General features: G+C 39.4%; 1 protein-coding gene across 1 annotated transcript in view; it reads right to left on the bottom strand.

Annotated features, from left to right (window-relative positions):
* Positions 1–18,505, bottom strand: part of LDLRAD4 (low density lipoprotein receptor class A domain containing 4) — a 486,732-nt gene that overhangs the window by 227,698 nt on the left and 240,529 nt on the right. Inside the window, exon 4 of the mRNA XM_012725845.1 lies at positions 3,729–3,869. Within this exon, the coding sequence (XP_012581299.1) occupies positions 3,729–3,869 (141 nt within the window). The remainder of the gene's footprint in view (positions 1–3,728; positions 3,870–18,505) is intronic.

Raw genomic sequence — 18,505 nt, forward strand, 5'->3', positions numbered from 1 at the left:
AAAAAAAAAAGGTTTCCTTCTGAAAAAGTCTTGAAGTTAAAATCCTGGCTTCATTAGGTACAGTTTATTAGTTTCAGTTCATTTGAATTTGAGATTCTATTTTATGAGGCCACCTATAGAGAATGAAGCAACTTACCCCTCCAATAAGAATGGTGGCTCCACCATACCCCACGTTCCCTGAATAGGTTCCTCTCACTTAATTGGAAATTCCATTGAAGCTGAAAGTGAAAGTTGTTCTGTTTGACTTTTGGCTTCCTTTCAACTTTGGTTTACTCTTTTTTTTGGTGTGGGGGGAGTTACTCTTAGGGTCTAGTAGCATGAATTCCTCAGCAGTGATTACTTAAGGAAGGTTTGTTCTTGCCAACATTTTCAGATGACACAGTTCTCTCCAAGACTACTCGATTATTGCTTCTGGAAAGTAAAAGAACTCTGTTCACCCCACCAAGATGTGGCAAAAGAGCTTGAAAATATAGTGTAATCGCTTGGCAGGAATGGTGAGGTAGTGGATCCAAATGAAAATGAAGAAATGCAGATGCCAGCATTATCCAGAGTGACAATAGCCAGGAGGCATCCCTGCACATGGAGTGAAATCCACATTTGTTAGAGAAAAGGGAAGAATGCATAGCATGAATTTTCCTATGAACTTAGTTTACTTTTCCACACTTATCTCAGGCACTCCTAGCCCAGGCCTTCTGGTAAGTTAGGGCTTCCCATCCGTCTCTCCACACTCCTACTATTTTGGCCCTGGCACTCAATCCTCACCATGTCACCCAGCATATCTCCTCCACTAAGCCACCAGGAGTACTAATCCAACCAGAATGATTCTCTATGAATTACTGAACCACCAACTGCTGGAGTTGCTCAGTTATCACAGTCCTTGGTTTATTTTCAGTTATCTTTGAATGTTATGTCTTTCAGTTTCTCAACTTGACTGCCAATACCTTAGTAACAAAATCTGTTAACCTTTCACTCCCCCATAATGCCTAGTATAGTCCTCCACATCTCTGTTGGGGCTCTCAGAAAAGTAGTTTAGTCTTAGTGGACAGCCTGACCATAGTCAGCAAAATAAAGAGGCCGAGTAATAAGTTCCAAAAATATTTTTTGAAGGGAAAAGCTGTTTACAGTCATTATAAGGACTTCCATTATTATTAGCACTGCTGATTTCACAAATTATAGTTTTCTTTCTAATGTGAATTCATGCTAAACTTTGGCATTTATCAAATGAGTGACAGAGATGACCAAGACATCTAAGCCATGGTTCATGCCCACAGCAAACAGGTTAATTCTACGCTGATTTAGCTCATCTGAAAATCCAGAAGATTCCATCTTATTTTACATTAAGTAAAATAAAATAGCAGAATATTGAAAGTTTTCCTCCAGGCAGGGGCAAAGCAGATCTTACAACTAATCCTGTTCTTAAACTGGAACAGTGGGAAACGCTAGTTTTTTGTTTGTTTGTTTGTTTGTTTGTTTGTTTGTTTTGGGGGGGTGGCGGTGGCAGGAAGATAATAACTGTAGACAAAAAAAAATCCTTCAAATAGGTGGAGGCAAAAGGAGGGAGCCTTATTGTCAGAATTAGCTCTCTGTGAAGGGCATACTGCTTACCTGCTGTGAGAAATGTACAGGGAGATCCATTAAAACCCATTGACAAATCAGAGCCTCTAAGCCTCATTACAAGGCTATTAATAGGAAGTAAAATATTCTTTGTTTATTCTGTATCCTTGGTCAACAAGCTACAGGAAAGAGAATACATATTTAGTAATATATAATCATTCTCTAGTATCAACAAAGAACAGGGATGCTACAACCTTTCCCAAAGGTTCCTGACCACAACAGACAAGCTACAACAGAGTGAGGATCCTGATGCACCAAGTCAGTCAGCTCCCTGTGGTGTCTGCAGAGAACCTGGGGATGCAGAAAGGAAAAGGGCAGTGCTGGGGGTGAGCGCCGGGTCAGAATAAGCAGCTTTCAACTGGCAGGCCTCCCAGGAGACCTTCCCCAGGGACAGAGTTAGTGGAAAACATCCAGAATTTCTGAGGACAAGCTCACCTCTAAACACCTGAAAACTCCTATTACATATGAATAGTAGTCTTGGTATTAAAGATGAATGATACAAAATCACGTGGCCCACCTCCCAAAACATAGCCATACAATGATGACAGAAAAGATGGACTCTATATAACTGTGCTTTAAGTATAGTTTCACTTAAATCCTCCTAGCAACCTCATATGGCAGAAAATTATTCTCATTTCACAGAGAAACTAAACCTTAAAAGTGGTTCAATCACTGTCTTTAGCTGGAACTTGAATCAATTCAAGGAAATCTGAAGCCACAACTGTGGTCTCACCTGTGTCATTCTGTCTCCTGGCTCTCTGCTCTTGAAAGAGAGCACATTGTAAGTAATCTTTCACTTTAGCCACAAGGACACAAGTTCTAGTTATACCTGAACAATAGTTTCTAAGGATTCCTTCACTTAGCTCCCATTAAACCCCTTGTCATATCCCCTTCCTGCAGATGGGAACATGGAATAGCTCTATTATCGGGTAATTGCCAGGACCAGGACCGCAACCCAGCAACACTTCATACACCTCTTTCATCGGTACAGGCAAGTGACAGTGTAGACAGCTGCAAAGACTACTGCCCAGACTACCACCAAATGAAACGTGTGTTGCGCACCACGAAAACACACAACCTAACCTTCTCAAAGTGAGGATGGAACCTAATAATGCTCATTATAGAAAACTGACACAACAGAAAAACTTAAGGAAAATTATTGTACTATTACATTGTTGAATTTTGCAAGTCAAAATAGCAGGCACAGTCATTTTCTCAGCTTGAAGATAAAAAAAAACAGTGGAAACAACAAAAATCACTGTTCTTAAATTTCACCCTACATCCAAATTATGGTACCAATAGTTATGGAAGGTGACTTCCATAACAATAACCGCAAAATCTATAAATAAAAACACCTTTAACACTTCAAAATAATGTCAGTAAGACTGAGAGAGAACTTCTGCACTTTGATCTCAGTAAGACTCCATGAAGGGGGTCAGGGCTGGGAACAGTCATCCAGGATGTTCTACTGCAAAGCACCCTCTACCCCCATTGCCCTCAGCCAAAGGAAGCACAGCAGACCATCTGGCACTTCTCCTAAGAGAATTCCAGGATGGTTCAGAGTTGCCTTCCTTTGCCTTTCTCTGACTAAGAACCATGAGATCAAAGATCAGTGAAATTCAAACTGATTGCACCTTTTTAAAGTTTAAGAAACACTCACATCCTTAGTCCTGGGGAGTGACACATGTAAACAGCCCACTTAGGTTGTTTTCCATCCAGCATCAGACAGAAATACACATGATCAGGATAGTTTTAACACATCTTTCTTTGCTTACTTAAAATTATTTTAAAATTGTTACTTAAAATTACTATACAGAGTACATAAAATTGGTATAGGAAATACTAAATTAATATATCTTGAAATCTAGTCAGTGCTTCAAGTAGCCAAAACCTATTCCAAAACAAAGTGCCATAAAAGTGTAAGTAGGATGAATTTCCCACCTGGATATACACCATCTTTCTTCCCTAAAAGAAGGAAAACATACCCTTTGTGAAAATGCTAAACTGTTTTCTTAACACAGAACTCCAAGATCCTCCCCATTTCCCATGACCCTACCTCTTGTTACAGAAACACAATCAAAGTTAAGCTGCCCAGGTGAGGGGGAAGGACTTACAGTTGAAGATGCCTGGAGGTGGATGTTCAGTCACCAGGAGGCAGTTTTCTTCATCACTGTTGTCCCCACAGTCGTTCTGTTGGTTACAGATTAGTGACCCAAGATACAAGCATTTACCACTGGTGCAGGTGAATTTGCACTCTGAAAAAGCATAACAGAGGCACGAAACAGTCAGTGCAAGCTGGATGCGTTTGAGGTTTTTTACTTCCTAATCTGTATACCATGATAATTCGAGAACTCAGCCTATCTGCAGATCCCAGGAAACTGACCTCAGAGAAGTGCTATCTTGCTAAGGCCCTGCCATCTAGGAAACCCACAGGGCAGGCACTGGCGCCTTCCAGTACATGCTGCACTATCACCTCAGCCTACAAAACCATTGTTGCCTTACTTTTACAACCTACTCAGTTGTACTTTTACAACCAACTTTTAAAGCCTAACTGCAGGGTTCTTGTTTAGCTTGAAAATGTCCTTAGCATTTTTCTACCTTTCCAAAGGTAAAAGAAGCCTGTGCAGCTGTGGTGCTGATAGAACTCAGAAGCTCAGGGTTGACAAAAGGAGGGTCATACATTTCATTTCCAACTTGTCTGGTATATTGTGAAACCCTGCGAAAAATATTTAACCTCTTGGCTGTTCATTCTTCTTGTGCCTAAGAAACTCCATGTTTAATACCAGGCAGGGAGTGGCACTGACTTTATAAAATAAGAAGTGAGAAAATAATGTACACCCTCTGCTACTGAGAAGCAATCAGGCCAAGGGCCAAGTGGATGACTTAAATTAAAGCTGGAGCCCAAACCCAAATCTCTGTAAGCCATACTGAACATGAGATCCCTACATTCTGTAAAAAACCAGTATCTGAAAATGCAATTTTCTTCCTTAAATCTTCAAAATAAATTAGCAAATTTAACACATTACGATCAATTTAAACAATTATGGATAAAGGAAATTACACAACTATAAACACATGAGCACACAAATATACAAGTATATGTTATAATGAATATCACTTTTCATCCTATGATTTTTTTTTTCCAATAGCACCTGCAGATGTTACAGGTCCTACTTTATTTCAGTAGGTCCCATTTTATTTATTTTTTTAGATTTATTTATTGATGCATACAGAAGTGTGGTACAGGCCAGAGGTGCAGGGGCAGTGAGAGAATTAACCAGAGACAGAGTGGGGAGCAGAACAGGCCGACTGATGAAGTACACCACTGAGGGGAGCAGTGGGCAGGTCAGGAGAGGTCTGCCATGACATGTGGATCACCTTTGGGGCAGACAGGGATCGAACTCATGCTGAAGTGGCTTTAGCTTCTTAGTGCTGTGCTTTAACCTGCTGTGCCAACAGGGAGGGACCCCCACTTTATTTTTTGAAGTTCAGAATTCCACTGGCACTAACTACCACAGCATCTTCATTTCCCCTTGATTTTTACCTACTGGAATATGGGTAGCAGGCCAGAATCATGTCTGACCTAACATTCCATTCTTCAAATTCCATTTGATTCATCAAATCAAATGCATACCCGGGCACATAGGGCTTCAGAAAGAATAACCCCATATCTGCTGTAAAGAGAAAGAACCTAAATCCTCTAAGCATTTCATGAACCATTATGAAAGGATGTTTCATTTGTTAACATTCTCCTAAATGCATGTAGAAAAAGACACCAACCACAAGCCCTGATCTAGTTTAGAGTAACATGTGGACACAACCCAAATCCACAACCACAAATTCATTGCTAGTTGTACCCATCATGTGAAAAAAGTCCTGTGTGCTGAATATGATCCAGACATATGATGTGGTAGAAGTGCTGCTGAAGCCAGTCTCTTTTCCCATAAGGCAGACAGATTAAACCCAGCTGTTGGAAATGATTATTTAGTGACTTTTTTAATTGAATAAGGGGATGTCAAGGAAAGAATCTATCTTATTTTCCAAAGAAAATATTGGAGTTCAGGTTAATACCAAATATGACAAGGACACTAGCCAAAAACAGGTACTCCAGATGTTAAAATGTGATTAGAAAAATAGGGTACTAGCCTAGACTGAGTCACATTCCAATTTAACCTCTGCTGTGGATCTCAGGATCTCAGGTTAGAGTACCATGTTCAAGTTCAAGTACAACTAAGCCAGCAAGGAAATGAAAACACAGCCATACTTTACTCATTTTAATATGTTTGAGTCTAAAGTAACAAAGTGTTCATGTCAAGGAAATAAGTTATGGGAATCATTCACTTACATGACCCATATTTTGGCCCATTCTATGCTATATGCCAGGCACTGAGACATGGAGACATTGATGAAAGAGCAAGTGTTCTTCAAAGGGCTTAGAATATAAATGTTTTTAAAATGTGAGCAATGACTAATATTTAGGCTCACTCCTTCCAAAGGCACATTTTCCTTCTTCATATCCTTCCATCTAGAGTACTTCCTGCTATATATAACAGGAACTCAGTGAATCACATATTTACTAAAGAAATGAATGATCTAATCTGAGTCTCCCTGTGAAATAATTTAGATATTATTATCTAAATAATTTAGATATTATTATTAACACTTTATAGGTGAGGAAATTAAAACTCGGAAATAAGTGACTGGCCTATAATTAAACTAATAATTGGCAAGGCCCAGATGTTTCTAAATCCACTGCCTTTCCTCTCAGAGTCTTCCCCTCACTGCCTCTCATTTTCTAAATTTGCTTCCATGAAGGTGTAAGTCTCATTGTAGTGAGGATGCCCATGTGTTTCACAAAATTCTCAAAATAGCCTTTCTTGAGTAATTTTAACATTAGTCAGGATACATTAACAAGGCTTGTAACTACTGATTTTCACATAAAACTCATACTTAGATAATAAAAACAATCCATTGAAATTTAAATTTATAAAATTTCAAATTTCTCAAAGGTAAGTCACTGAATTGAACTCTTTATTTGAACTAAATAAAGAGCTCTCCCTCACATAGCTACAAACTGGACTAAAATTTTGAATCTACTGACTTCTTGATGTGATTGAAAATTGCTATAATGTTACTAAGTGTGAAAGATTAATGTAAACGCTGGAATTAAATTGCAGGCCAGAGTAAAACATCTGTCTGCAGAGGTAGATTTCCAACTTGATTCTGATTCACCAACTCACCATGCTAGGGCCCCTCTACCATCCTGCTATCCAAAAATCCAGGACATTCAGATAACAGAGGGTAGTCCTCTAATAGCTAGCTTACTTCCATACCACAAAGAACCCTAGAGGGGCAATTCTAACCTTGACTGTGTTCTGGAATCTACTGGGCAGCTTTTAACACTGCAGATAACAAAGTCAGTCCATGCCTCTGCTTTCTGGCCTGAGGAGCAGCCTGGGCAGTATAGGTTTCTACAGATCCTTATAGTAACTATGATGGGGCAGCCAAAATGGAGAACCACTGTCTAGTGAGAAACATATAACGACTTATAGGAAGCACTCCCATTAACTAATGGTATTTGTGAGGAAAATGGAGTAAGTTGGGTTCTTTTTCAACCCTGTCGCCGGCCTCTACAGCCACAACCTGTGGCTTTGTGTCCTTTCTAGTTCCCTTATCCATATGAGATAGCATGTTATTACAAAACACACTTGGGAATATGAGTCAGATTGAGAGGAACAAAGGAGAGAAACCAGAGAAAGCAAAGATTGGAGTGGTGGCTGGGGAGATGGAGCTGAGGGGGTGTGAGAGCTGCGAGGCAAAGTTGCTGCCTGCCTCCCCCCCTGGTATGCCTGTGCACCAGCATTAAAAAGACTATCAAATCTATTGAGGGCTCCAATTTTTCTTTCAATTTGCCCAAAACCACCATGAACCTGCCAGGCCTGGAATGTTTGCCCATACAATATCATAAGAACGGTGGGAAAGCAACTTTGAACCAGTTAGATGTACTCATAGCCAACTGTACAGTAGAAGATAGAGCTTTTCAAACTCCCCCTTTTGAGTGGGAGATGATGATAGGAAAAAGTAGGTTGATGTTTTTGGCAGTTAAACTGCTGGAATGTTCGGCAGTTACTGGGTGTCTGTGGGGAAGCTGCTGCTTGCCACATGCAGCTTCAGCTCAGCTATGGGAGGGTGGGACAGATGGCATCTGGCCAAGTGCCAGCCTGTTCATTCTCTCCTTCCCAGTCCCAGTTTTTTCCTCCCTGTAAACAAACCCTTTTTGAGTCATTTCCTATAGTCATAAGTACTCAGGTGGGGAGCCACTAACTGGGTCAACCTAAGTCACCCAGGTTTGTTGTTTTTCAGTATCTTATTAGAATATTTGGTTGTTATTTGCTAATTTTGAAAAAAAAAAAGCAGTCAAAAACAATCTCTTAAACTAGACAGGTGTTTTGATGATTTCTGGATTTTGATGATTCTGGATATAGGCTCAATTTCTACAGAAGAGTTCTGTCCTTCCAACAGAATACTTCAGAAACCTTGGGACCATGGGTTCAGTGACTCCTAAACATTGTGACTCCTAAACTAGAGTCAGGAAAATTCCTCAGTGGAATAAAACTCAAGTCACAGAAAGAATAAATTTTTAAAAAATATTTAAAAAACACTTTTTATTGTATTTTGTCCATTCTTCATAGAACAGTTCTTCTAAATCAGAAACTGAAAGAAACCAAAGATCATGAAACATCGGGCACATGTCTTCACAAAGATTTCAGATGTATTATAATGGACTAGAACACAGAGTGCAGTTTTTCCTTCAAAAACTACAAATTTAAAATCTTATACTTAAATAATTCCTCTTTTTTAAAAAATAGTAAGGACTATGGTGTGGCACATAGGTGACTCGGTGATGGGAAACCTGCAGGGACTACAATTGAGATGGAAAAAAAAAGTACAAAATGATGTAAAAAGAAACTGTTATAAAAATAAAACAAAATAAATACAAGGAAAAAAAATAGTAAGGACTTTAGGGCCTCTTTGGTGGTGCAAGGGATTAAGTCTCAGCACTATCAAGTCATCTGCACACAAGTTCGATCCATGGCCCAGGGAGCTAACTCACATGGAGCAGCAGACCTCTCCTGTCTTCATCAGTCTATTTTAGGAGATCTGCCTGTTTTGCTCCCCCCTCAGTCTCTGGTGAATCCTCTCACAAACACCCACCCTCTCAATACCCCACCCCATACCTCTGGTCTACACTCCAGCTCTTGTATGCATAATTTTTTTTAAGCCAGTACTTTATAAATGAAGGAAATGGCATTTCTTTCTGCCATAATTATCTGTTTTTGTAACAGGATGGTCCCCAGGAAAAGGGGAGGTTTCAGGTTCCCTCTCCCACCCAAAGGATGGTGGAGCTGAGCAGGGAGGAGAATAATCAGGAGAGGAGACTGGAGAGGAAGGAGCAAGCATAGAGAGCCTGAAGGAGACCTGAGGGAGGCACATGGAACAGAGAGACATGTGAAGAAGCAGCTCCTGTTTCTTGGTGCTGCACTGGTTGAAACAGAGGTGGGTGAGAGACCCATGGGGAGGTTAACAATGGCAGTTTTTATCTTGATTTTCATTTTGCTCTTTTCCTCCCAGACTTGGCTATCCATTTCTGAACCTTTTCTATGGGTCTCCACTGGAAAGTGCTTTAAACTTGTTCTGGCTTTTAGGCCTTACTTTCAGCCAATCCCTTTTACCCACAAAGGGATAGGTAACTTTTGGTGTTTGATTTAGAAACTATATTCTTTATCTTTTCTGTATTGCACACTAATTGCATTATTCTTTTCCATTAAAGGTCTTATATGTTTTGTCTTGATGCAGCAGTTGGTAGAACCTATTTAGAGCAGGCAGGTGTGGGGGTCCTAGAGTGCCCCTCTCACTGCCCTGTAACAATTTCTTATGAAAAAAAAAAAAATTCTAGAGCAAGCAAAAGATTTTAAGATCACATTATATACTGCCAGTAAGGTAGTAATAAAGAATTTTCTCCAGGTTCAGAGCCTTTCTTTATTTTCTCCACATGCTACTTATAGCTTCTAATGAATTCCAGTGACTTTAAATTGTCATAGATTTATAAAATTCTAATTCCCTATAAAGAACGTAAAACCAAGACTTCTGTCCAAAAGGGAGAGGGGGTACATTTTGTTCCAATTCTCACTTTAATTTTGTGCAAACTAGTCTTATATACTTGGAGTGTACAATGTGAGAAAAGAGAAAGGGAAAGAATGGTTGAGTTACCTTTGGAAAAGAACTACCTTTGGGGGAAAAAACCCACAATTCTAAGAGTCCTGAAACCAGGAAAGAAACTGAATATATTAGAGTTTCTGTGAATCTCAAAAATGTTTACACATAAAGAAACCTTAGTAGTTTAAAAATCTGAAAATTCTAAATCTAACCTGAACAGGATTCAAAAGATAAATGTTCCACATTAACTTCAAGGGAAATAAATCTGCATCTCAGAAGCTGAAGATAAGTCACTCAGTAGAGTCAACATTCTATTAGTCAAAAGACAACACAAGTGTTACAGTTCTTTTAGACTTTGCCTAGCGGGTTTTCTAGTTCCTACTGGAAGACCCATCCCTCTGCCCACTGCCCCCCAAAAAAGCATTTTAGTTACTAAGAAAGTAGATCTTATAAGTCCTCACTGCAAAAAAGAAACAGTAATTAGGGGACATGATTCAAGTTTTAACACGTTACACAGGTGTTAGTAACACAAATTTGTAACTAACACAAGTAACTAACACCACTCTGCAATGGATGTGCATCAAATCAACATGCTGTGCATGTTGCATGTCAGCTACATCTCAATGAAACTGTTGAAGAAAGGATTTCAGTTTAAACATATTTAAATCCTTAGTTTTCACAGATCTGATCTCAATCACAAATTAAGGGCCAACATATATTATTACAACACAGCTGTAAAATAAGCTTTTTGTGAGTTGGCAAGGTAGTCTACATTAGCTACTTTTGTTAAAATCCATAAAGCAACACCAACTCTTTCAATTCACACTTGCATCAATCAAAAATTTGAATTCTGAGAGTGATTCTGTCACCAACATTTCTGACAATAAAATCCAGAACTTGTTCTCAGTCACAGAAGCCTTCTCAATGTCAATAACAAAGAGATTAAACTCAGCCATAAAAATCTATAAGTGAAGATTAAGGTTTTAAAATTAGTTAAGTAACCACAACCAATTTAAGTTTACCTTTTCCAATATACAATACTTTCATTGTTTTACATATCCATCGCCTATTTCCATGTAAGACACAAGATTATCTGTCATAAAGATCAACATCATGTGTAATAAGGGAAATGTAAATCAAAACCACAATGAGATACCATCTAACACCAATGAGAATGGCACATATTAAAAAAAAAAAAAAAACTAGTAACAACACATGTTGACAAGGATTTGGAGAAAAAGGAACTCCACACTCTCCTATACCGCTGGTGGGAATGCAAACTCTGGAAAGCTGTTTGGAGGCTACTCAAACTGCTAAAAATGGCATTTCCATATGATCCATCTCCACCCAAACGACACAAAAACATTAATTCGAAAGGACACCTGCACTGTTATGTTTATTGCTACTCTATTTACAATATGAAGATGTGGAAGCAACAAATGCCCAAAAATAGATGAGTAAAACAAGAAGATATATATATACACACTATGTGATATTACCTACCAATCAAAAAGGATAAACTCATGCCATTTGTGGCAACAGGGATGGAGCTGGAAAGGATCATGCTTAGTGAAATAAGCCAGAAATAGAAAGAAAAATTCCAGATGGTTTCATTCATAGCAGGAGTGTAAGAGATAAAAAAAAAAAAAAGGAACTGTAATAAAGTTAAAACAAAAATCAAGACTGCAGCAGGAAGAGCACATGGAACTATGGTGATGGCACATGGGTGGGAAGTCCATAGGGATTACAACCAAGATTCATCATGTACAAAATGATGAATTTTATATATGTATAAATGTATTTATATATATATAATTTTATATATTTATATGAATTTTCTATGTATATATACACACTCATATTATTGAATATATACATTTCATATTTATATAATATAAAAGAATTTTTAAAGATCAGTAAATATGGAAAACAATGATAAAAGACCAAAAGTAACAAAGAAATATAAGGAACAAGAAAGTCTTCATCTTAAGATAAAGCTCTAGTAAGTGGTCACTAAAATGAATGCTAAGCAAATAAGCTGTAGAGACCAGGGCACCGGATAGACGGCAAGCTCTTGCTGACATATGGAAGATGGCCTTGTAGTTGAGAAGAAAGACCTATTCTTCTGCTTCTAAGACTTGAGATGTCTCTCTTTTTACTAAAAGGTGCAATGCAACAATATGGGCATTCTATCTTAAATACCAGTCTTACCAATAAGGAAAAGAGTTCCCCATACTGTTACTTCCTGAACCAGCCTTCAGCAGGGGTTCCCATAAGGGACCAAGATGACAGCAGCTAGAACGTAGCAAGTCACCAAATTAAAAAGATAAAGCTTTGAGAATCTTTACAAATAACTGGTCAAGCTTTAGGACCATTCTCAAATTTTACTTCTTTACAATCTATGGCTGGCAGATTGCACACTCAGTTTTTTTAATGCAAGGAATCCATTCTGAATAACCTGTGAGAGACTTACTATCTAACGTATCATCAATCTTATCTCTGGAAATCTGAGGGAGGCAAGTACAGAAGTTGCCTGTATCTGAATAACATCACAAGTCTACCCAAGTAACATACGCAGCATCAAAACTAAAAATACCATGTTATTAATGATGTTCTCCCCTCACTCAGATGGGGCTGTTTTTTCTGGCAATAAATTTGTAACCACATGAAATTTAATATGATTGTTTACATTGTATATAATGAATAATCTTACCAAAGCATTTAATAAAAGTCATGTTTTCAGTGGTACTACTGAAACCGTAGCTGTCCTTCAAAAAGACAAATATGACATGATAAAAGGATATTGATTGGCCCATATAATGTGATTAACACAGAAGAGTCTACCCTCTAAGATAGAAATAAAACTGTTACAAACCCATATCCATTTTATGATCTGGTTTATTGTTCCCACTATGGTGCTGAAAAGATTATTTTAATATGTCTGAAATTCTCTAAGAACCATGAGGAGAAAATGTGCTCTTAAAAGTACCCAGAACTATTGGGTGTTAGACACTAGTCCCTGATTTTTAGAGAAGCTCGGGAAAAAATTATCCAATTTTCACCAAAGCACTAACAAGTTTTAAAAATCAGCAAAAGTCTTTCAAAATTGAATTTACAAATAACAGTATTTCCTTTCTATGTTTATAGCTAGTGAATGAAATGACTTGTTACCTTGTTTTTCTGTCCATACCATGTGAAAATATATAAATCTTGTGTAAAGTCTTAACAACTTATTATAATGGTATTGAAAGCGTGCAGAGGGAAACACCACCTTTGAAGAACAGAAAGGGAATATCAACTATGGCAAAGAGTTTGGAAGGAATCTGACCAAAATATAAACTAGTCTGTTGTGAGCTATATGTATTATTTTACAATCAGGAAACATATAAAGCCTGTGAAGGTGCTTACATCTGGCCACCCCAAGGTTCTCAGAGTTGGTCTGATCAAGATGGTCTGCTTTGACAGGTAAAATATTTTGAGCTAAAAACAATGAAGGTCCTGGAGGTTAAGGAGAAGCTCAGACACTCTCCTAATCCCTCAGCTCTTTCCCTAGAAAGAAGTGATCTGTTTCCTCTAATGACCTAGGAGAATGTTGTTTGGGGGCAACATCCAGGTGTAGCTATATCAGTAAACATATCCTCTCTGAGAAACATATCTTTCCCATTAAAGAGGAAGTCACTCTGCTTGTGACATGGAGTTTCTCTCCTTTCTTCTCAGGGCCCTGGACTCCTTACCTCATTCCTTAGTTTAGAATTTCTTTTCTCCCTGACTGAAAGCAGAATCTGATAATCAGTGCATCTCCCCCATGTGAATGCTATTAAATTGATTTTTCCTTTGTTAACATTCCTGATGTTGTTTGAATATTCAGCCAACCAGAGAAGAACCCAACGGGGTGAGAGGAATGTCCCCCTGTGCCTGGAAACCTATTGAAGGGCAAATTAAATCTCTGGGAAAACCAAAAGTTTACAGAATTCTAAATCCAACCCAATTCTAACTTCAAAGGGCTAATATGAAAGTACTTAATTCCCCATAGCATCATCCAAATAGAAAACTAGACACACAGATTCAAACTACAAAGATAAACACCATTTCAGATAAACTGCACTTCACAAAGTACACATGGAGCACCTATATTTGAGAACAGAAGAGATAGGAGAGCTATTCGTTGACACTGACTGCTGAGGGGTGAGAGAGACGAGGAGTCCACCATAAGGCTTGGCCAAACCTGTGGTTCTGTGCAGATGACTGGTCTGAAAATGGCTTTTACTGTGAGTGAAACCTTAGGCATTAAAGGATTCTGAGATCAAGGACTGGTATGCTGACATTTTAATCAATGTTTTATTGCAGTAAAGTGTGTGTGTGTGTGATATTCAGATGAATGGATTCATCAAAGGTAAGAGACACCCAAGTAACCAGTATACTAGAGGTACACATTAAGCTTCCTGGGTTTTCTCTTTCATTTCCTTCCAATGTCTGTGAGGAGGAACGTAGGACTGGAGTGGGCAAGGTGCTCAGTGGTGAAGAATCTTGTCTGCTTTGTTGAGAGCTGTTAATGGCTCTCAATTTATATGCTTTAAGTGAGTGTGCTGAATGTAATGGTAACCAGATGATATTGAACATTTAATATACACTCATCAAGACTAACCTTGTATAACCCTCTCATGAGTTTGTCCAAAGAGTAATAAATAGCATGAATAAGAAGACTCAATGCTAACTCTAAGTTCACTAACTCCTATCTTTGCACGTGCACCTGAGGTACCTAGTTATGAGATCACAGTCACTATTGGGACCAACATCAATGAAATAGCAGCTTAGGAGTGTGCTTAGGAGTGGAAACACTAGGTCTTAGGGCTTTTCCAATTAATTCATTTGTTCATTTACACATCCATTCATTCAGAGTCCTTTACTGCTCTTACCCATAAGTGTGTGGCCACAGGGAACAAAGGGAGAAGAAGCCAGTCCATGATCCTGAAACACAGGCAACAAGCTTCTCACTCAGCTCTTCAATAGTGTGCTTTTATCCTCAGGCAAGAATCTCTAGATTACTTACTGGAAAGGGAGGTGTCTGGATTAAGCCAGCAGCTTCTAATTTTCCCAACAACTGAGGTGTTTCCTGTAAAGCAAGCTTCTGTAGGAGGTGGGGGCAAAGTCCATAAAGGAATCATGGCAGGGCCTAATGGGCCTTAATAGACTTTCCTCTGAAGTTTCAGTGCAAAAAGGTTCCTTTAGCTAAGGAGTCTAAAAGCCACTGTGTACGTCTCAAGGTCTAAACATCCTTTAAGTTCTTACAATCCAAAATTCAATAAAATTTGAAGAAATTTTAAAGAGTGAAATCCCACTCTAGCTCTTTGGTACTTGTGTTACCCACACTTGATTATAGTCTAATGAGAATCCAAATGACTGGCGATTATTAAATTTCTGAATTCTGAGTATTTTGGTACATAATAACATAAATATCTATGGGATCCTTCCCATCAGTTATACAAACATAACTTTCTCTATTTCTCTGCTCCCACAGCTTAATGCCACTAATTTGTGATTCTCCCCTAAACAAACTCTGTTTAGGATTTGGCCCCCATTTCTGTAGCAAAACTTTGTCTAGGTCACCAATGTTGTTGGTGTCAACAATGTATGTAGTTAACTCCAATGTGGGCACCTCAGGCCATCTTAATAGACCATCCATCTCTGACACAAATGATCACATTTATCACCTGGAACCAAGTGCTTCACAGGAACACAAGGACAACCTTGTCTGCTCCTTCTTAGATACTCCTAACTTTCCTGACCTTCTAACTTTGGAGTCTTCAAGCTTATCATCAGTCCTCTTCCCTTTTCTATACACCCATTCCTATACTCATACCACACCTCTCCACCCCTCCCTACATAATACGATTCTCAATTCTTCCAACCACCTGTCCAAAATCTCCATGTGGAATACAACAGACATCTGACCTTATCATGTCCAAACCATTACTCCAATTTCCCACAGTAACATGTTCCTTCTCCATCTAAGAAATTTTATTTTCCAGTGGCTCTGGAGTCATCTTTATGCTTTTCTTTCTCCAATCCAGGAAATTTTGTTGGCTTCACCTTCAAAGCACAGCTGGAATCTGGCCCCTTTTACAGACTCATAATGTTATAGGGCACCTCAATTCAGAGAGAGGCACCCCTGAAGCCCCAAAACCTGCCTGCTCTAAGTGGGTTCTGCCATCCGCCACAACAAGACAAAACATATAAAGCTTTAATGAAAAGTGACTTTAATACAGTGAATATACAATATGGAACACAAAGAATGTAACTTCTAAATCAAACACCTGAAGTTACCCATCCCCTCGTGGGCAAAAGTCAACCCAAAAGGGATTGGCCCAAAGCAAGGCCTGAAAGCCTGCCACAAGACTAAAGCACCTTCTGGATAGGACCCATGGAAAAGGGTCAGAATGGCCAGACAAATCTGAGAGGAAAAGAGCAAAATCAAAATCAATATAAACACTGCAATAGTCACTTCCCTACAGGTATCTCACCCACATCTGCCTTAACCAGTCCAGGGTCAGGAAACAAGCACGGTTTCTTCATCACATGTTTGCTGCTCCATGTGGCTTCCTTAGGTCTCCTCCTTCTCCATCTGCCCTCCTTCTCTCTTCTCTCTCCTTTTTCTCTGCTCAGTTCCACCCTCCTTCTGGGTGGGGCAGGGAACCTGGAACTTCCCTTCTCCTAGGGACCACCCAGTTACAATAACAGTCACCATAGTCTAAGGTGCCATCAGCTCTCAATAGATATCTTCAATAATTTCCTGACTAGCCTCCGATCTTCTCCCTATGTCTTTCCCACCACAGTTTAGTCACCAGAAGGCATCTGGAATGTCCCTGCTGACACAAAAGTCAGATCAGGTCTCTCCTCTACTTAAAATTCTCATATTTTTTGGGCCCTCCCTGTGGGCAGAGCAGGTTAAAGCACAGCACTAAGAAGCTAAACTCACTTCAGCATGAGTTTGATCGCCGCCCTGGAGATCCACATGGCGTGGCAGACCTCTCCTGACCTGCCCGCTGCCCCCCTCAGCAGTGTACTTCTTTGATCTGCCTGTTCTGTTCCCCACTCTCTCTCTGGTGAAGCCTCTCACTGCCCCTGCGCCTCTGGCCTGTACCCCAGTTCTGTATGCATACCTTGTTTTTCTTTTAAGATTTATTTATGTATACAGAATTGGGGTACAGGCCAGAGGCGCAGGGGCAGTGAGAGGCTTCACAAGAGACAGTGAGGAGTAGAACAGGCAGATTGACGAAATACACTGCTGAGGGGAGCAGCGGGTGGGTCAGGAGAGGTCTGCTGCACAATGTGGGTCATCTCCAGGGCGGGGATCAATCTTATGCTGAAGTGGCTTTAGCTTCTTAGTGTTGTGCTTTAACCTGTGCCACCAAGGAAAGCCCTAAGTAAATAAATCTTAAAAAAAAATAATAATAATTCTTATATTTTCAGTGACCCGGGCATTTCAGTCAGATGGAAGCCTATAATCCTTATAACAAACTATACAACCTTCTATGATTGGGCTCTCTTCAACTCTTCAGCCTCCCACCTCCCTCCCTTAGTCAGCTGTTTGCACACAGGCCTCCTTGCTGCCCCGTGCACATCTAAATGTGCTGCTCCTGTGTAGACATACTTTACTGGGATATCTGTTTGGCTAACTCCCTCAGTTTCATCACCTTCACTCAAAAGTCATCACCCCTACCATCTTACGGGGTTCTCTCTGCTTAAAAGTGGTAACTCCTTCCCTATTACATCCCTCCCCAAACTCCTTGTCCTTCCAATCCTCCTCTCCTATCTTATTTTTCTCCACAACATTCATTTCTATTTAAGTATATGCATAACATTTCTTTTTTTTCCCCACTAGAATGTAACTATGCATACAAATTATATGAAATATGTTATGTATCTTTTGGTCTATTGTAGGGTGTGGATCAAATCCCAAGTAGTTGTGCATCCAACCAGAGAATGTGCAGGGCTGTGGACTTTCAAAAGAGAACAAAACCTCTGAAATGGTCAAAGCCAAGATTCCAGTTGTCTTTAAGGGTGTCCAGACAGATGACTCCCTGGCTACTGATGCTGCAGTTATAGACTGATAAGATTCTGATGTAGCAAGTAGCCTTTGGTGGCTTCAATGGATAATCAGAATAAAATGTGATTACAGGAAAAACACAACACCTTCATAATATAAACCCTGGCGGGACAAATGTAGTCAATCTCCACTCATAAGTGTTATCTCGTAGGCCCTGCACTAAAGATACGAGGAAGATCAAGGGGTATTTCAGTAAGCTCTTCAGAATTCTTTTAGGAGGTGGAAAACTTAAGAGTGATTTTTGTTTGTTTGTTTTTGCTAGAAAGTTTGGTGTTCTTTTGCTGGGTGGCTATTCTTCAGGCATTGTAGAGACTGGTCTGCATCTGAACTATACCACTTGTGCTTGGGCCCTTACCACAGGAACTCTGCTCATCACCAGGTATCTGTCTCAGTAAGGTTCCTTGGAAAACTCAGCCACTTTCCAAGCTCACTCCTACACCACAATGGTGTGGTTTTAAAGACTTTTTAAGGTAAAAGAATTAGCTAAACTTACTAGCCAAATGGTTTTTCATTACCTGTGAGTTCATGAAATAATTCTGTTTAGACTTCAATGTCCTAAATATTTAG

This window comes from Condylura cristata, unplaced genomic scaffold, assembly GCF_000260355.1.
Source record: "Condylura cristata isolate star-nosed mole 26May11 unplaced genomic scaffold, ConCri1.0 scaffold00016, whole genome shotgun sequence".
NCBI lineage: Eukaryota > Metazoa > Chordata > Mammalia > Eulipotyphla > Talpidae > Condylura > Condylura cristata.